The 16954-nt window shown below is 39.9% G+C and overlaps 1 protein-coding gene across 1 annotated transcript in view; it reads right to left on the bottom strand.

The window, feature by feature from the left end:
- Positions 1–1938: 1938 nt before the first annotated feature.
- Positions 1939–16954, bottom strand: part of GALNT15 (polypeptide N-acetylgalactosaminyltransferase 15) — a 29275-nt gene continuing 14259 nt past the window's right edge. Inside the window, exons 4-10 of the mRNA XM_066569865.1 lie at positions 15700–15867; positions 15014–15131; positions 14057–14251; positions 9222–9353; positions 8088–8189; positions 7181–7318; positions 1939–6234 (exon numbers count right to left, since the gene is read on the bottom strand). Coding sequence (XP_066425962.1) covers positions 6088–6234; positions 7181–7318; positions 8088–8189; positions 9222–9353; positions 14057–14251; positions 15014–15131; positions 15700–15867 — 1000 coding nt within the window. The 3' untranslated portion in view covers positions 1939–6087. The remainder of the gene's footprint in view (positions 6235–7180; positions 7319–8087; positions 8190–9221; positions 9354–14056; positions 14252–15013; positions 15132–15699; positions 15868–16954) is intronic.

Raw genomic sequence — 16954 nt, 5'->3', positions numbered from 1 at the left:
AATGTTTCCTTTGCTTCTGCAAGCAAAGGAATCAACAGCAAACTGCCCTGAAGAATTGGCTCTTGCCACCATCTGGGAGCTTGCTGTAGCAGCCAGGGATCCATCAGCTGGACTGCATGGGCTCAGGGAGCATCAGACTAAGTGGTCTTCCAGGCTCTGTGGTTTGTTGACTGATTTGTAAGTGAAGGCAGCTCTTGGCACCACAGATGATAAGTTTTTGTTAAGTATGACACATACACAAACTAGTATGACACATACACAAACATACTTTTGTTAAGTATGACACATACACCAACTAGGTAAGACAAGGGTTTACGAGACAACATGTCCAATATGAAATTTACTGCAAGGCTTACTTTTTAATTGACATGATGAATCCTATGAGTCTGCCTGTTTGAAATATTTTGATTATTAAACTCTGTTTACTGCTTGGCTCTCGATTACTAAGCAGGCAAAGTGTGTGCTAATAAGAGGGAAAGCAAAAGAAGACGACTCTAATGCAATGACCTGTTGTGTCTGTAAGACATGTTTGCATCCAACATTTTGATTTGGCTATAGCTTTTGACCACTTTTGGTTTGTTTAGTAATCCCAAACTAGATATATAAAGGGTGATACATCTCCAAGCAGCCTCCCAAGGGCTTGTACTCAGGTATAAATGTCTGATGTTGTCCATCTTGAACTCCTGATACATCAAAGTACCAGTTGATTTTCTTTTGGAGCTGCAATTAAATTTTTTGTGTAATTATTATTACAGTAAGTGATAAAAAAGAGACTGTAAAAAAACCCAGTTTTCACCTAATAGCATAATAAGAAGTGAATAAAAAATATCATGAAAAATACAATACTAAGGGATGTAATACTTTATGGCTCATTTATGCCTATAACAATGGAAGTGACATTATTAGATTATTTGTTAGCGGTCTGTAAGACTGAGGGACAAATAAATGTGGAGCAATCTTTTTGCACAAAATCGATTAGATATTTTAAAATATATTTAGTTTTTTTTTTTAGTTTTTTTTTTAGTTTTTTTTTATTTTTTTTTAAATATATTTAGTTTCTTTATAATATGCAAATTTTCCAAAAAGTTAATTACTTTCACCTTTTTGTCAATTTGTAACACAAAATCACCATTGGTGTAAATATCATTATAGTATTACCAAAGGTCATGGACTCTAAGAAAGGTCATTGTGTAGCTACTTAGAAACTGAGTAATGCATTCAGCCGTCAGGCTGGTCTGTCTGTAACTTAGGTTCAAGCTAAGAAGACCCTTGCAAACAATCCTGGCACCTGTATCTGTTCTGTGTAGTGAAAATTGTACTTCAGCCTTCCAGCCTACTCAGCTGAAAGATATAGAAGATTTATTATTAATATTAGAGTTAACATCTTCAAAATATTATAGAGACACTTCTGAAAATTTAAATTCTCATTCCTTTGGGACCAGATCATCCTTTAACACAGCATCCTACACAATGGGGTCTCTCAGTCTGTGAACAAAGAAGCTGTCTTGGAAAAGTGCTATTGGATTTAACGCGTTTGAGGAAACTGCAGATGGTAGCAAGTTTGTTCTTGGCTGTCATCTCTGTGCCTAAAGCCAGATCTTGGGGGAATCTTGGAAGAGCTGGGCACCAGGGTTGGGCTCCTGGAAGGGATTTTAGCCTGAGTACCCTTTGGGATTATTTCCCTTCGGGATTATTTCCCTTCCACTTAACACCAGTTTAAAATTTATACATGACATCTAAATTAATTATCAAGAAACCCTCTCTAATCAGTAGAGAAAGCAAGCATTTCTAGATAGTGATTTACCCATACTGGTTAAATACTTGCCATTGATTACCTCTGGAAATGTACTCTGCTCACCAGTAGAAGAAACTGAGACAACTGCCTCCGTTGTGACTACTGTTCAGGTGGCCCCAGTTGACAGAGGTGAATCCTGTTCCATGTGTTTAAAGCATAATCATCACCAAGAATGATAGCTAATTTAAAAAAATTAAAAATTAGCAGCTATAAAGATAGAAAAACCACTATGGCTTCTATCTCAAGTAATGTAGCCCAATTGTTTTTCCAAAACATCCTTCCAAAGCACCTGGTGAATAAGCAGCTGTGAGCTGCCTGAAGGGTGTGCTGGAGTTCACGCTTTCCAGGGACTCTGTGTTTGGAGTTCTTATTCAGACCTTTCCAATGAAACTAATGGAAATTATGGCAAAGGTCTGCAAAATCAAACCCCCTCTAAGATGCTGACAGGGGCAAGTCCTCCTGTACATTTCTGTAAGACTGTCAGGTGATGGCTAAATGAGGGTATTGCCACTGGATGCTTTCTGACTGGGTTTTTGCAGACCAGCTCTGCTGCAGCATGAGGAAAACAAGGCATTAACAAATCATAACACAATGAAGGAAATAAAAATATGTTTCTCTGTGCACTGATACACTTTATTCAGGGCAGACACGTGCAGTTTGCATAGCTTAAAAACATGAGCTTAAAAACATATTACCTATTTGCAAGACACTCCTTTTTTACTCTCTTCCAATATGTTTGCAGTTTGAATCAAACTGCTTGAGATAAAATGAGATACAAAGTTAGAGTCTGAAAGCTCTCACTCACATGTCACCTTCCAGCTGTTATGGAAACCTAGACTGTTACTGTTCTTGTCTAGGATGCCTGAATGTAGCTCCATTCTTTCCTGGGAATATCAGAAATGGAAGCTATTGCATTTCAATCAGGAGACAGTATTACAGCTCAATGAACATCTTCAAGGCAGCACCTGGAAGCACTTACACGTGGACTGAGAGATACCCTGAACATTTCTGTGCTACAGGATTTAGCATGAAGGTTGATAAACCTTCTGTCCCCGTTTAGACTTCAGGTTAACACATGGAGAGGAATGCTGCCATTGTTTCTCTGTGCCAGTGATGGCACCTCACCCAACAGAACAAAGCCCAGCCTACAGCCAACACCAACTGCATCAACTGGGGCTCGCTTTAAAAGTACTCTGAATAGCATTTCAAGTCTTTATTTTCTTCCATTTTAAATGAGCTGGGAGAGGAATAAACTAGGTTGTTTAGTAAGTGCTGTCAACCAAAAGGTGACCTGTTCTTGAATCTGACCTTTTAGCTCAGCTTCATGGGTGGGTTTGGCTGAAAGCACTGTGCCTGGATTGCGAAATTCAAAGAAACAGGTGGAGTTACATTATAAGGTATTTATTTGTGTTATGCTGGAATTCTTTTGCTCTTGCCTGAGTCTTTGGAAGCTTTCAAAGTTTAAACTGCTTCATCCTCGCATGAAACATTTTGTCCATATGTTTCTCTCCCATCACAGGAATTAGTGGAACCTGAAATGTTGACCATGTCTAAATAGATAACTGAAAGTAATTCTATGTTTTGTGGTGCTCAAAGAATCATTGTGTGCTAGTATTGCATGAAAGATGGGTAAAAATGAGGAAAACATACCAGCATGCTTAGCCACCACTCTTTGTTGAGCCCAGTTCCATAAGGAGAAGAGTTTATCTGATGGATGTAACCACAGGGGCAAAGTCTAAATGACCACCATGAGGAAACAATATTGGTGAAACCAACCAATCCATTTAAAAGCCATATAGGAAGGAAAGTAGGAAAAACAGGGATAGATGCTTTCCCTTGGTTTTTTTTTTTTTTTAATTTTTGTGTACTAAGTTGTGTTTATATTAGAGGGAAGTGTGCTCCACAATCCATGTCCCCTTCTGGATCATGCTCTGGAATTTAGTTCCCTTGGAAACCAAACACACATTTACTCTGTTACTAAGTGAAACAAGTGCATTAACAATTATTTCCTAAATGGTATTGCACCATAGATTTTAATTTTATTTTGTGAAGAGGTATTAGGTAACATATTTTTCTATGGTACATATATCTACAGCAAACCTTCTTTTCTAGGTTTTTAACACTATGTTAAAAAGTAGTATAAATGAAGATGTCCATGTCTCTGAAATTCCAAACATTTCCTCTCTAAACCAAAAATTTTTTCATTCTTCTTTGAGATAAATATCACTTGTGGTCAATTACCATATTTGTATACATATTTTTTAGCATTTACCTAAATTCTGAAGGAATTGTATTCCCAGTGTAGTGTCCAAAATATAATAAATAATACATAATTTAAAAACCTGGCATAGTCATAATTTAAAATAAAGGCATCACATGTCATTAAAACAGCATTTTACTCAGCATTTATGCAATTAAAAAAATTCTCTTTTCTCACCCTAGATTTGGGCAATGGTCAGGTATCACTTGTGTTCTGGAAGAGGTTGCTATCATCATCTTAGCTGAAAATTAAAGCATTTTCCAGAATGTCACAGGAAATTTTAAATGACACAGCAGAAATAGTAATAGATTCTGATGCTATCAAAGAAAGCATAAGTGGTAATCAAGATGATTGGAGTGATGCCTGAACACAGTGTGGAATCTTTAGCACTCAAAGTAGACGGAGAATTAGATACTGGGAGATGTTTTGGACAACACAACAGAGAATACTCTTCATGTCCTCTGTTGTAACCAATTTTATATGCTTAATACCAATTTATTATGATTTACTGAAAGCAGGCAACTGAAAGGCTCTAAGCTGAATAATCTGTTACTCCTTCCTTTCTCTGAAGTTTAAACAATGTGCTGTGCATTTAAAAAAATCCTACAATTTTCTTTCTCTTGAAAATAATGCAAAACCTAAGTGAGTTTCATTAAAGATGCCCTTCCCCTTTAATATGTACATAGGATTATGATTGATCTATACTTTTAATCAGATGTGGTGTTGATGTGGGAAGACTCCCAAATCTTTGTTCTTCTTTCTTAGCAGGCTCTTGGGAAGTGTCATCATTGACTTGATCTTCAAAAAGGAAAGTACCCTCATAAGATACTGAAGTGGAAGTTTACTTGGCTAAGTTCATACTGTGTGAGATCATTCTTGTTATTTAACCTCATCTCTTATTCACTCCTTTGAAAGACAGCAGATCAGCAGCAATGCAGGCTCTACAGAAGAAGCTTCTTTAGAAAATTTGGTCTTTTCAGGATCATCTTGAAGACCCATGACAGCAAGAATCTATGCAATCTTCTTGGCTAAAACTGACAGCTTGAAAGACTTAACTCAGGCTGCAAGCAAATGGAAGCAAACCAGTATTTTCTTCCTAGGCAGACAGTGTTGAAACTGGCTGTTTCCCTTCACTTGCTGTTTTCAGCCAGCACTTCTGTTACTGTAATAATAATAGTAATAATAATAATAATAATAGTAAGCTCATCCCATGGCTTTACAAGAGCAAATGGATGCCGCTGATCCTTTCTATTAGCAAATATGCAGAGAAGTTGTTACCCTCCTTACTACCACAAAAGTTTCCTGAGGAGTTGTCCTTAAATATAATTAAAACAACAACCAAAAAAGTTGTTAATATTTTAGTCTCATTCTCCCATCCAAATTAGACTGTGGACAAGGATTTAAGGAACGGTGTGCCAAACACTGAGGACTGTTAGTAGTCCAAGTCAATTAGAGCAATTAGTGCCTAATTAAGTGTTAATTTATGCTCTGTGTAATCTCACAGAGAGTAGAAATTTGGCTCAGGTTAATTGGAAAACAAAATTTTTGCCATTACAAGTGGAAACATCTATTACTTTCATACATACAAAACCTACTTTGTTTTATATGAGTCGAGGGCACTGTAAAACAAGGCTAAACTCCTTGGTTTAGCTGGCTTCCTCTTACAGTTTCAAAAATCTCACTTTTTTCCCTGTATCCTGAAAAGTCACAGCATATACTGAAGACAAGTTGTCTGGAAGCCAATTTTCCATGTTTCCATCAAAGGGCAAACTTAAGTGTCTTCTGCAATAGAAGAGTTGAGAATTTATTGATTCTCACAATCTCTCTATTCCCTGCTTCACAGAATAAATAGAGGTTTTAGCTAGAGCTGGGTTAACCAGGAGCCAGGCTTTTAAGCAAGAGAAATTCCTGACTTCTCTGCATGCTACAGCAAACACAAACATCTTTCTTGTCCTTGCAGGAAATGCATCTTAAATCCCAAGCAGAAGTAATGTTAAACTTTGGAGACTTGACCTCTGCAGAGACCTGCCAGTCACCTCTGACGCAGCCCATGGGAACGCTCAAATTGCCACACCTGATTTGCGTTCTTGTTACATGCACACAGAAACAAGTCCTTCTCATCTTCACTCTTTGCTGCCTCTATGCATTTGCCAGAAAGGACATGGACAATCATTCCATTCTACAAGATGAGAGAAAAAGGGAAAGAAAGAACAAATTAAAAGTAAGGGATTTCCAGTAAAAGCTAGGCCATGTTTCAGAAAATTTATATACAATATATCACCAGTAATAACTGGTTGTTCAAATATTTTTTAAGCAATGCTCCAAACACAATGACTGGATTTAGCTGTGTGCCCAGAGCATGGTGAATATTCATAGTTCCTTTTGAAGCTAACATGAGTGATAGGGGCTGAATTCTCTTCCACCACTGTTTTTTTCCTATGCCTACAGGTTGTCATCAGCACCACCTCAGTACTACAGGCCACAGCGTTTCATAAGGACCAGTGCTTGCCTTAGGAATCAAACCAAATTACAGTAGGGCTGTTCTAGAGGATTGCTGGATCCCTACAACTACAGTAATTACTATTTTCCCAGGCTGTCTCAGAGCATGACATTTTTCAGTCTTGTTGAGGAGTTCCCGCTCTGCTGGGTAAAGTTCACTGAAAAACAGTGAATTCCTCTAATAGGAAGTTTGCTCTTCTCTTACAATGCAGGAGAAAATTTAATGTTTCCCACTGTAAGCTCCACAAAGGGCTCTCATTTGGGAGTGGTCAGGATTTCCAAACCCTCCCTCAATCTGAAAAAAAAGGAAAGGATTTGCCCTGCTCTTATTTTCACAAGCACTGGTTCTGATTCTATTCCAACAAGGCCAGTAAGACAAACAGGTAAAACAAAGACACAGGATTTTAGGTAGGATTTCTGTAGTTGCATTTCTAAACCAAATGCTTTTTACATTGACAGCGTTAGTGGGCTTGAGACATCCTATTTTTTTCTGGGTTAAAAAAGTACAGAAGTGGAATTTTCCTTTCAGGTACCTCATCTTTTCCTCACACACAAATCTGGAAATCACCCAGTGATCCCACAGTTACCATCAGCTGCCTTTCCCCCATGGCAGAGCCACCACTGACCTCCTGGACATCCCAGTGCTGGTTGCTGTTGTCTGTCTCCTTTGTACAGTTTTGAGGGATAACCTTCCCATGTCTGACATCAAAGCAAAGCCGTGGAGCAGAACCAAGCAAGATTTCCTTCATGCTATATTCAAAGTACTGGGAAGGGAAGGGTTTGTGTGAACAATGATGGATGGACATCCCAGTTAATTTTTAAAGGCTAATTCTAAAGACAATTTCCTGTACATGTTTGTTAAGATGCAATCCAAACATAAGTTACAGAGACCCAACAGCCTTGACCCTTCAAGCAGTTCCCCCTGCTAGCTAATTCTGGCATAACTATTTACCCAAGGAAAGGCTTTGTGAACTATGATTATGTGTGACATAAACCCACCCTGTCATAAAATTTTCCAGTTTCATAAATATTTGAACAGAAGGGTGTTTCTGACAGTGTCTTCACATGCTGCAGTTTGAAATGTGCTTGCAGCTCACCCTGAGCTAGACCGATGCCAGCTAGGGAGTGTAAATGAATTTTTTCCTGCCTAAGACTGCAGTTTAGGCATTAATCTTCAGATTAAGTCACTAAGGGAGAATCCCCTCCTCCCCCTCTATATTTTGGAATTGTTAAGTATTTTTTACTCACAAGCTTTCTCTTCCCCAGACACTACCAAATATACTAAACAAATAAGTGCTTAATTCTGTCTTCTGGAGCAAAGTGTGGGTATCTGCCTCACTGACACATGGGGACATTGGCATTTTTTGAGTGGCACTTAGCTGTGGAAGAGTGGGCATTGTTGCTTTAGCACATGCTAATTTTGAACATGCCAGTATTTCCACTAGTGTCAACCCAGCCCCTTACATGTTGGGGTGCCTGTCTTCTGCATGGCTCCCTGGGTCTGACACAGTGCCTATACACTCAAAGTATTACCTGGGTGGGACTGTCACTGCAAGGGGAGAGCTCAATAGACCCTTCTGCAGTAGCTCTTCCAGGCCTGTAATCTGCACAGAAGCCAACACCAGTATTGTAAAGCTGTAAGTAAAGGTTTATACTGAAATAAATCACAATTGGATACAAACAAAATATCCTTCACCTAACATTTTGTGATTGTATCCCTTTATGATATATGATTTTGTTCATAAATCAGGCAGTATTTCTTTTCTTTCAGACTTGGTCTTGCATATTGATCTTGCAAACTAATGTGATATAAAAGGCAGACCCTTTCACCAAGGGTCAGTTACCCAGTGAGTTTTGTTTAAATTAGAGAGATCCACTTTTGGGTTTAACTATTATGATAATTAAAAGAAAGGTATCTAAATGTTTATGCTAGTGAAAAATTGCACTTCAACAGGACACTGTAGTCAGAAAAAACACAAGATATTCCTGAAGAAAAGAAACGTGACAATTCCTGTGATCCAAACTCAGTTCTTACACTTTTCTCAAGCTAACTTTGAAAATAAAGAGCACACAAAATAGTTAAAGGACACAGTAAAATCTGGCTGAAGATAGATGAGTGTGAATTAATTAGTAGACCTTGTTGCCTTGTTGGGGGAAACTCCCTTCCAGTAAGGCTGCTGGGAATAAATTCATATTCAATGAATTATAATTATCAACTCTGTTTAAAAAAAACCCCAGACATTCCCTGTCCTGTACACAGTCAGCCAGGGAACTGCTATTGCTATCACTTCTCTCCTTTAGGAAGTGCAGGACTGAAGAAATCCTTTTTTTCTCTTTGTGCACATGGGTCAGCACAGAGATATCTTGGCTGCTGTCACTTCTGCCATCTGCATGAGGCAACACAGTTCTTTTCCTTTACTAATGGCACCTGAAGAACCTAAGGTTAGGATCCTCTGAGCTGTGACACTGAACTGAGTCAGACACTCTGGGTTCAGTTCCTGGCTGGTTTTCAACATTTATGTGAGAATTTGGGCCAGCTCTTTGTCTTTTTCTTTCTCCTCCCACCCTGGTTGCATTGCCTGTTTGGACCGAGTACTCAGAAGTGACACTGGAGTCTTTGAACAATGCAAAAAAGAAGATCATTCTTTATAGTGTGTTTTCTCTTACCTTGCCAGAGAACCTTGGTGTGTCTCCAGATTGGGAGAGTTCAGGGTACACATTTGATAGAAACCACTGGAAATTTCTACAGCCCAGTCTCTTCTGTAGCTGAAGGCGCTCGCTGCAGTCTGGCTTTTCTGCCTTTATGGAGAAAGGGCAGCAAGGTTATTGGTGTATTTGTGTTAGAGATGCTAGGAGTGGAAATGACAACACAGGAATTATTTCTACCACCTTTTCTATCCTGAATGTTACAGATATTTAAATGTATCTCTTATGACATATGCAAAGGGGGAGATCCAGCTATAGCCTTCCTCAGACTTTGTGCTAAAACAGCCACAGTCTGGCATCGAGACAGAAGTGTTTCAGAAGTAGCATACATTGTGAAATGTCCTCTAAAAATTATTATTATACTGCAAGATAAGTCAGTCTTTGTCATATTTTTATTTTAAAAATCAGGACCAAGTTTGATAGTTGTTGCACTGGAATTCAGTGGGATTGTATTAGATTGCCATTTAATATGGAATTTTTCCCGCTGATAAAAATTCAATTTCCTGGCCTTTAACAGCCGAAATTATCCAGTTACTGTCAGTCCTCTATGATCAGAGGGAATAAGTGATGACAGAATTTAACCCCAAATATAGTCTATCACCTATTATCTGTCTATTATCTGACAGTTACTAAATCTAATGAACAAAGGTGTTCTGCAGCTATAATACATAAAACCTTTCCCATGATTTCTCCATTTTCTTGAATTATAAAGACACAATATCAGCTCTCAATTTTCCTGGTAGCGATTCTTTTTTGAAAAAAGACAAATGCCTTCAACCCTTGGTGTAGCTAGAGGCATCTGTACTGCAAAGGCTGACAGACTGAATATTTGAGTGTATTCAGCACTAAAGATGACTAACAGGGTTCTCAAAACCTCTAAGCATTTATGTGTCTAATTCTGCAGTTTCAAAACCACACAAAACACTTTTCTAAATCTCTCAGTGCCCAAATATTAAAAACATCAAACAACCCTTAAAAGTTTCTCTCCTCTTTCTTCCCAGCAGTAGATCTCCCCTCTTCATGTTTCTACTTTTTAAAAAATGCAGTTTGGGATGGGATTCCAGGAAACCGGTCTGGATTTCTGCATCAAAAATTAAAATTGGCAACGTCAGCAGAGAATTGCCTGTAAATAACTTTTTCCCAGACCAGCTATTTCTCTGTATCCATAAAAAAGAAAGAAAAGGACTTTGCAGCATGGAAAACACTGACAAATGAAGGGCCTTGGTGATCCAAGGTGAGGTGTCAGTCTCTAAAGGCAAGGATCAATCATTCCATATGGCACTGTTTGCCAGCCTTTGTAAACTCCACAGGCAAAGCTCAACAGTTGCAGTATGTTAAAGAGAGCCTCATACTTCAGAGTCAGTCTTAGATTCAATAAGCATAACAACAAAACTTAGCAATTCTGCACCACACAAACCTGTCCTCTAGAGGTTTTCTTGGAAAAGGGAGAGACAGAAGTAAAACGCTTCCCCTAAAAAGAGATGTTCCTCATGAGACCCTGCCCTGGCTGAGGAAGGCAGTGGCAGTAAATCTCATTTTATCATACTAGTTACAGTCTGCATTTGATGCTGAATAAATGGTGTAAATAAGATAAAGAAAGTCATTGTCCGTATAAACCAACCTGAAAGGAAACTGTGCTTATAAATTCAATATGCAAACCACACAAGAAAAGGAGCAAAACTACTTCAGCTGGTGGCTGAAGTAGTAAAGAGCTGGGAAGAGCCTAATTCATCTCTTTAATGCTCACACCACAGGCATTCTGTGCAAGATGTGATTCAGACCATAAACCAAGAAGAGTTATAAAGCCACCTAAATGGGGGTCACTGGTTGTTTTCTGCAGTGAGCAATGGTGGTGGTGAAGGCTCACGGAGAATTCTATAGTGGCCCATAGGTGGCTCTGCTCACCCTCTCAGCGCAATAAATCCCCTCAGGGCCCTTTGCCGCTGAGTGGCAATAATGTCCTTGCTTGCCTGTGCCTTTTGAATAACATCCCGCTGCACTGACAGCCTGAAAACATCGGCTGTGAAAGAAAGGAACACACAAAAAGGGCCATTTATGTTACGGTACGCTGCACACAGAGATCATAAAATTGATCATTTGAGGGAGCATCATACTCAGAAGTAGTAAAAGTATTCTGGCTAGAATAAACTCAGGCAAAAGGTCATGCTGCTTACAGCTAGCAAGCTGTATCATTGGTGACTGTAGTTTTTAGTAGAGAAAATTGCTTCTGAGCTGACAAGAAAAGCCTTCAGGGAATTATTAAATGATTTAAAAACCTCACTGCCCATTTTAAAAAGCTTGGTCTAGTGGCTATAAACCTTTGTGAATCAATTGACAAGCTCCTGGCCAGTGAAGTTCAAACCTGCAACACAGACAATGAGGGAGGATCTTTTAAAAATATGTGAAAATAAGAGTAAAAAAGGAAACACAATAGTTCCAGACTCTACAATTAGTTGGCTCATGAAGAGGCAGATCCACTGGTGAGCATAAGGAAGTCAGGCTAGGCAGCAAGAGAGAAGTCACACTGATATACAGTCCTATTCCTCTCCCCACTATAATGCAGCTCCTGCTGGATCTGGCTTTCTTGGGTGATGGTCAGCCCTGAATGAATGAGGCATGCAGGACAGGTATTACTGGTGCTCACCAGTGCAGGTGAGCTCATTAAAGCCTTCAGGATTGGTGACAGCCCTGGCTGTAGCAACCAAGGCCTTGAGTTTGTGATCTCAAGGAGTGTGAACCTGGTGAGGAGCAGAGTTAAGACCCTGAACTTTGCAAGAGCAAGATTCCAGCTGTTTAAGGAGCGGGTGAAAAAGATGCCCTAAGAAACTGTCCTTAAGGGCAGAGGTGTTGACCAGAGTTGACAGCTCTTTAAAGCCACTTTTCCTGCAGTGCAAGAGCTCTCTATCCTAGTGTGTAGGAAATTGAGCAAGGCAGGCTATAAATTAACATGGCTGAGCAAAGATCTGCTCCTCAAACAGAGGAGTAAGAAAGAAATGCACAGACAGTGAAAGCAGGGACAGGTGACCTGAGGAAGGTACAGGGATATTGGTTTGAATGTGTCAGGGTGGGGACAGGAAAGCCAAAGCAAAGCTGGAACAGGACTTGGCAAGGGACACAAAGAATCACAAGAAGGGATTCATTCTATAAATACATAGGTCAGAAAAGAAAGGACGAGGTGAGTGTAGCCCCCCTTCCTGCTGATAACCAAGAGTGAACTGGTGGCGACTGATACGGAGAAGGCTGAGTTGTATTCCTTAGTCTTTGCTGGCAGTCAGGCTCTCCATTCTCTCAAGACCCTGATCCTCTGAGTGAATGGGAAAGGGGAAGGAAATTCCTCCCCCTACAAGGGAAGAGCAAGCTGGGGATCACTTGATGAAACTGAATAGAAGTGAGGGCTTCAGGGAGAATTTAGAGCAGCCTCCCAGTACCTAAAGAGGACTTACAAAAAGAGCAGTAGTTTTAAACTCAAAGAGAGCAGGTCTAGATTAGTTATTGGGAAGAAATCCTTTACTCAGAAGGTGGTGAGGCGTTGGCACAGGTTGCCCAGAGAAGCTGTAGATGCCCCATCCCTGGAAGTGCTCAAGACCATGCTGGATGGGGCCCTGAGCAACCTGATCTAGTGAATGGTATACTTGTGCATGGCAGGGGAGTGGGAATGAGAGGATCTTTAAGGTCCCTTCCAACCCAAACCATTCTCTGATTCTATGAAACACAGGAGCAGATATGAATGGGAAACTGCACAGCACTTACTCATGCTCTGCCTAAATGCTTTCAGTGATTTTTTTTCTCCTTAAAAGCCTGACATTGTTAAATGGTACACTTTCATTCAAAACTGCTTACAAGTTTGTCCACTGCCTTGTAGAAAGAATATGATTACAAGAAGAGGTACCGGAGCCAGAGAATTCCTGAGAACTGCAGCAACATTAACATTATTAACAACATTAACTCCACAAACAACATTCCCCACAGCTGCAAGACTCCCAGTAAGCAAACATCCACTTGTTTGTAATACAAGGGATATACAGTTCCTTGACCACCCCTGATCTGCCATGGAGATTGTACTTAAAAAACAGGTGTGGCCATTCTGTAGTTATTGAATGGTATGTAACCTGCAGATGGTTCAACTGTAGGTGCCTGTCAGGGCTATACCACACATCTGCCTGCAAGCCTGTCCTAGCTTACAGGCTGCTGGGAATCCAAATTCCTGGAGGAATGTCTAATCAGATGTCCACACCCTGCTTCTAATGAAAAGGTAACTTGTAAATAGTGGCATGTTGAGATCTGACTTTCTCGGTTCAGTTGCTTCTGGATGTGTCAGTTCAGGGAAAAAAACATACCTTTTCTGTCACTAGACCACTCAGATATGTTCCCTTCCAGGAGAGGCTATAATTTGCCACTTGCCTGTGACTAACACTGAATATCCTCATGAACCCTATGAGGAAAACCAGAAACTGAGAATGAACCCTCTAGGACATCCTTTGAGCACACAATGCTGCAGGTTTCCACTTCAGATGCATCACAACCTTCCATCAGTGACAAAACAAACCACAGCTTGTTGGGGAGTCATTTGGAGAAGAGATTGTACTCCATGAGATTTGATAACTTCAGCACAAAGCTGAATTAGGCACAAGTTTCTCTCTCTCCTCCTTGATCTGACAGCCCTTTCACCTGTCGTAAGGTTTGATAAAAAGATTATCCCCTGCATCTGACTGCATACAGATACCACCACTCCTATTCCTCTCCCTTCACCTATCTCTCCACAAACCTCCATAACAAACCACTAGAGATGTTTTTACCTTGCTGATTAAGAAAGCCACTGTATCATGCTTGTAGAAGTTCTCTTTAAAGGACCCCAGCCAGGTCTCTGCTATCCGGATTTTGTTCCTCACAATGGCCTCTTCGTAGGAGAAAGCGCGGGGGAAGTGATTTCGATAGACGTGCCCAACTCGGGAGCATGGGATAATTTCTACAGAGCCACCACAGAGCCAGGTCTGAAACACAGGTGAAAGCACAAATAGAGATTACCTTATTTAGATTACTTCTATCTGAAAGGGAGAAGATCTTTTACTCTAGGCTCCGCTTCAGAAAATCCTGGAAACAGCAGGAGCATTATTATATGCTTCTTCATAAATTGCTCCTCACAGACACAGAGAAGATACTGGGCATTGAGACCTCTGATTTGACCCAGTATGGCTATTAATATGCTTTTATGTTTTTCTGTGCACAAACAGTGCAGAGTAGTGGAGAGATCTGGGTGCACAGCTTCCCTTGTGTGGGACAATAAAAACACTATGCCCCTTTGTGCCTGCAATTTTCATTGGTTTTCAATATCAGTTCCTCTCCGTATTCAGCAAAAATCAATGCAAAGGATTTAATATAAACAATTTGCTATTAAAACTACAGGCTGGCAAAGAAATAAAGCTACTCTCCCTTTGGTGCATGTTAACATGCCAGAATAGAAGAGGCAGCTTTCAGAGGGTGCCAAAAAGCAGTGACTCAGGCCTCAGGCAGATAGTGATAGCCAGCAAAACTTCCTTCTTCTGACATAATGCTCCTAACTCACAGCAGCTGCATGTTCTTGTATAGTCCTGACAGGCTGTGGAGCACGGGGATTGATTTCTGCAGGGAAGGTTGTTGTCTCCATAACCAAACATGTTCTGCACTGTTTTTACAAATATCTTCTTCCTTTTTCACTCAGGTTCCTTAAAATTGCAATAGTTACCACATCTTGATGTTTTAATTAACGTCCTTACCCTAATGGATAGTTCCAGGTTTTCTGCTCCCCACATGGTCATGTCAGAATCATAAGCTCCAGTATTTTGGAAGTAATGTCGATCCATGGCCACCACTGCACCAGCTACTGCAGGACTCCTGTGTAGAGTTTGGAAGTGAACACCTTGTTTATGGATAAGGAATTACACAGAGGGTGAAAATTCCACCATTTCCATAGAGAGAGTATTACAAAATGATTCAATACTGCTCCATATAAGCTTGAATGAACTGATTATCTAACCAAAACTTGGGGAAGGGAGCTAAGAGGTGAATTATCAAATAAGACTCAGAACAGTGGGGAACATTGCACACATGTACATTCAAAACAAGAGATAAACATATAATGAGACATCTTTTTTAACTCTGTATGACTTGTCTTTTGCTTTCCCTACAAATCTCCACACCTTGTCTAGTCAGGCTGTTCTCTAGTTGTGTCAACGTGTGGAAAATATTTGTCACATTGAAAGTGTGACTGCAGTCTAGTTAGAATGATTACCAAAGGCCAAAAACCAGCACAAACAAAAAAACTATCCCTTAAGATTTATTAATTGAGCATGTGCAAGTAGCCACACCTTTCTCTTGTTAGCTGGAAGATGACCCAAGATGACCCAAACTGTACAGTTTTGCTGCTGAGCTGAGCAAGGCACATTGTCTGATGGACTGTTACCTGATAGGGCTGATGGGAGACTGTCGTACCTTCTCTTCATGCTCTGGCACTGGCTCCCAATGAAAATCTAATTTCCAATCAAAAACACCTCGATGCAAGCCCACAGAGTGATAGTACTGAAAGGTCTTCCAGTCTATGACATCTATGACAGGGGAGACGACACTGTTTCTGAAAAAGACAATGCCACTTATTTCCCAAACCAAAGCATAAATGAAGTCCATTCCTCTCTTAGTAAACATTAGTTCTCCTCTTTGACACTGCCAAGCACAAGCAATCCTCTAAATGCTGAGTGCCCTTAGTTTCCCTGCTGACAGAAGCTCATGCTTGTTGTGTGGGAATACAGAGCATGCAATGAGGAATCTAAAGATCAATAATTTACTGATACCCTGTACCTTGCATTGTCATATGACACTATCTAGGATATTGTTAGGAGTTAAGCATCAGAATTCTTGTAAAGCTATTTTATACAGAGGCCCCGGCCTCTGATGCTGCAGGCTCTGCATGGATGCAAAGTTTATAGAAGATGATTCTGGCCTCTCACCCTTTACCATCCTCTGATTTTCCTGTAAATGTTGCACACACTTCATGAGTTTGTCACATCAGGCCAATAAAGAGTGCACTTATCCTTAGTTTGTTCTGCTGGTTGTTTTGAAAAAATATTTATTACTGAGTTCATAAGCCAGTGCCTGTTTGTATTTTATCACAATCTTAGAATGCTCTTGCAAATGCACTGTCCCATAGTGGAACCTACTTTTAAGAGCAAGAACAGAGCCATTACACTCTAGGTGGCAATCCTTGAATTTATTTCTAACTTAAGTTAAATTTGGATTAGTCTGAGAAGAGGTACTAGACATTTCCCTATGGCAAAGAAATCACAGTATTTCACAGTGTACTTGCACATCCTCTTGGAATTAACTGGTAGTTCAGAACAACATTCAGTGTTCCTTGTTTTCAGGTCAATGATATATCACATTTGGAAATTTTCAGAGTATGAATGAAATGGTATTAGGGACTGCAGGGAAAAAGTGTTTCCATTTCTTCTCTGTTATGCTAAAAGGATAGTCTCTGGTCTCAGTGCAAAGGCTGGTCTATAGACAGAAGTACTTCTGGAGAAAAATCAGTAATATTTAAGAGGGATTAAAGTACACTGGAAAAAAATTATTGTTATTTTAGAGTAGGAATATCCATGTAGGAAATTATTCCCTAGGAAAAAACTTCCTATTAAAACAGAGACAAACATGAAATGTTCAGTTTG

Source organism: Molothrus aeneus, chromosome 1, assembly GCF_037042795.1.
Source record: "Molothrus aeneus isolate 106 chromosome 1, BPBGC_Maene_1.0, whole genome shotgun sequence".
Taxonomy (NCBI): domain Eukaryota; kingdom Metazoa; phylum Chordata; class Aves; order Passeriformes; family Icteridae; genus Molothrus; species Molothrus aeneus.
Note: the sequence above shows the minus strand (reverse complement) of the source record. Positions and strands in the feature narration are given on the sequence as shown.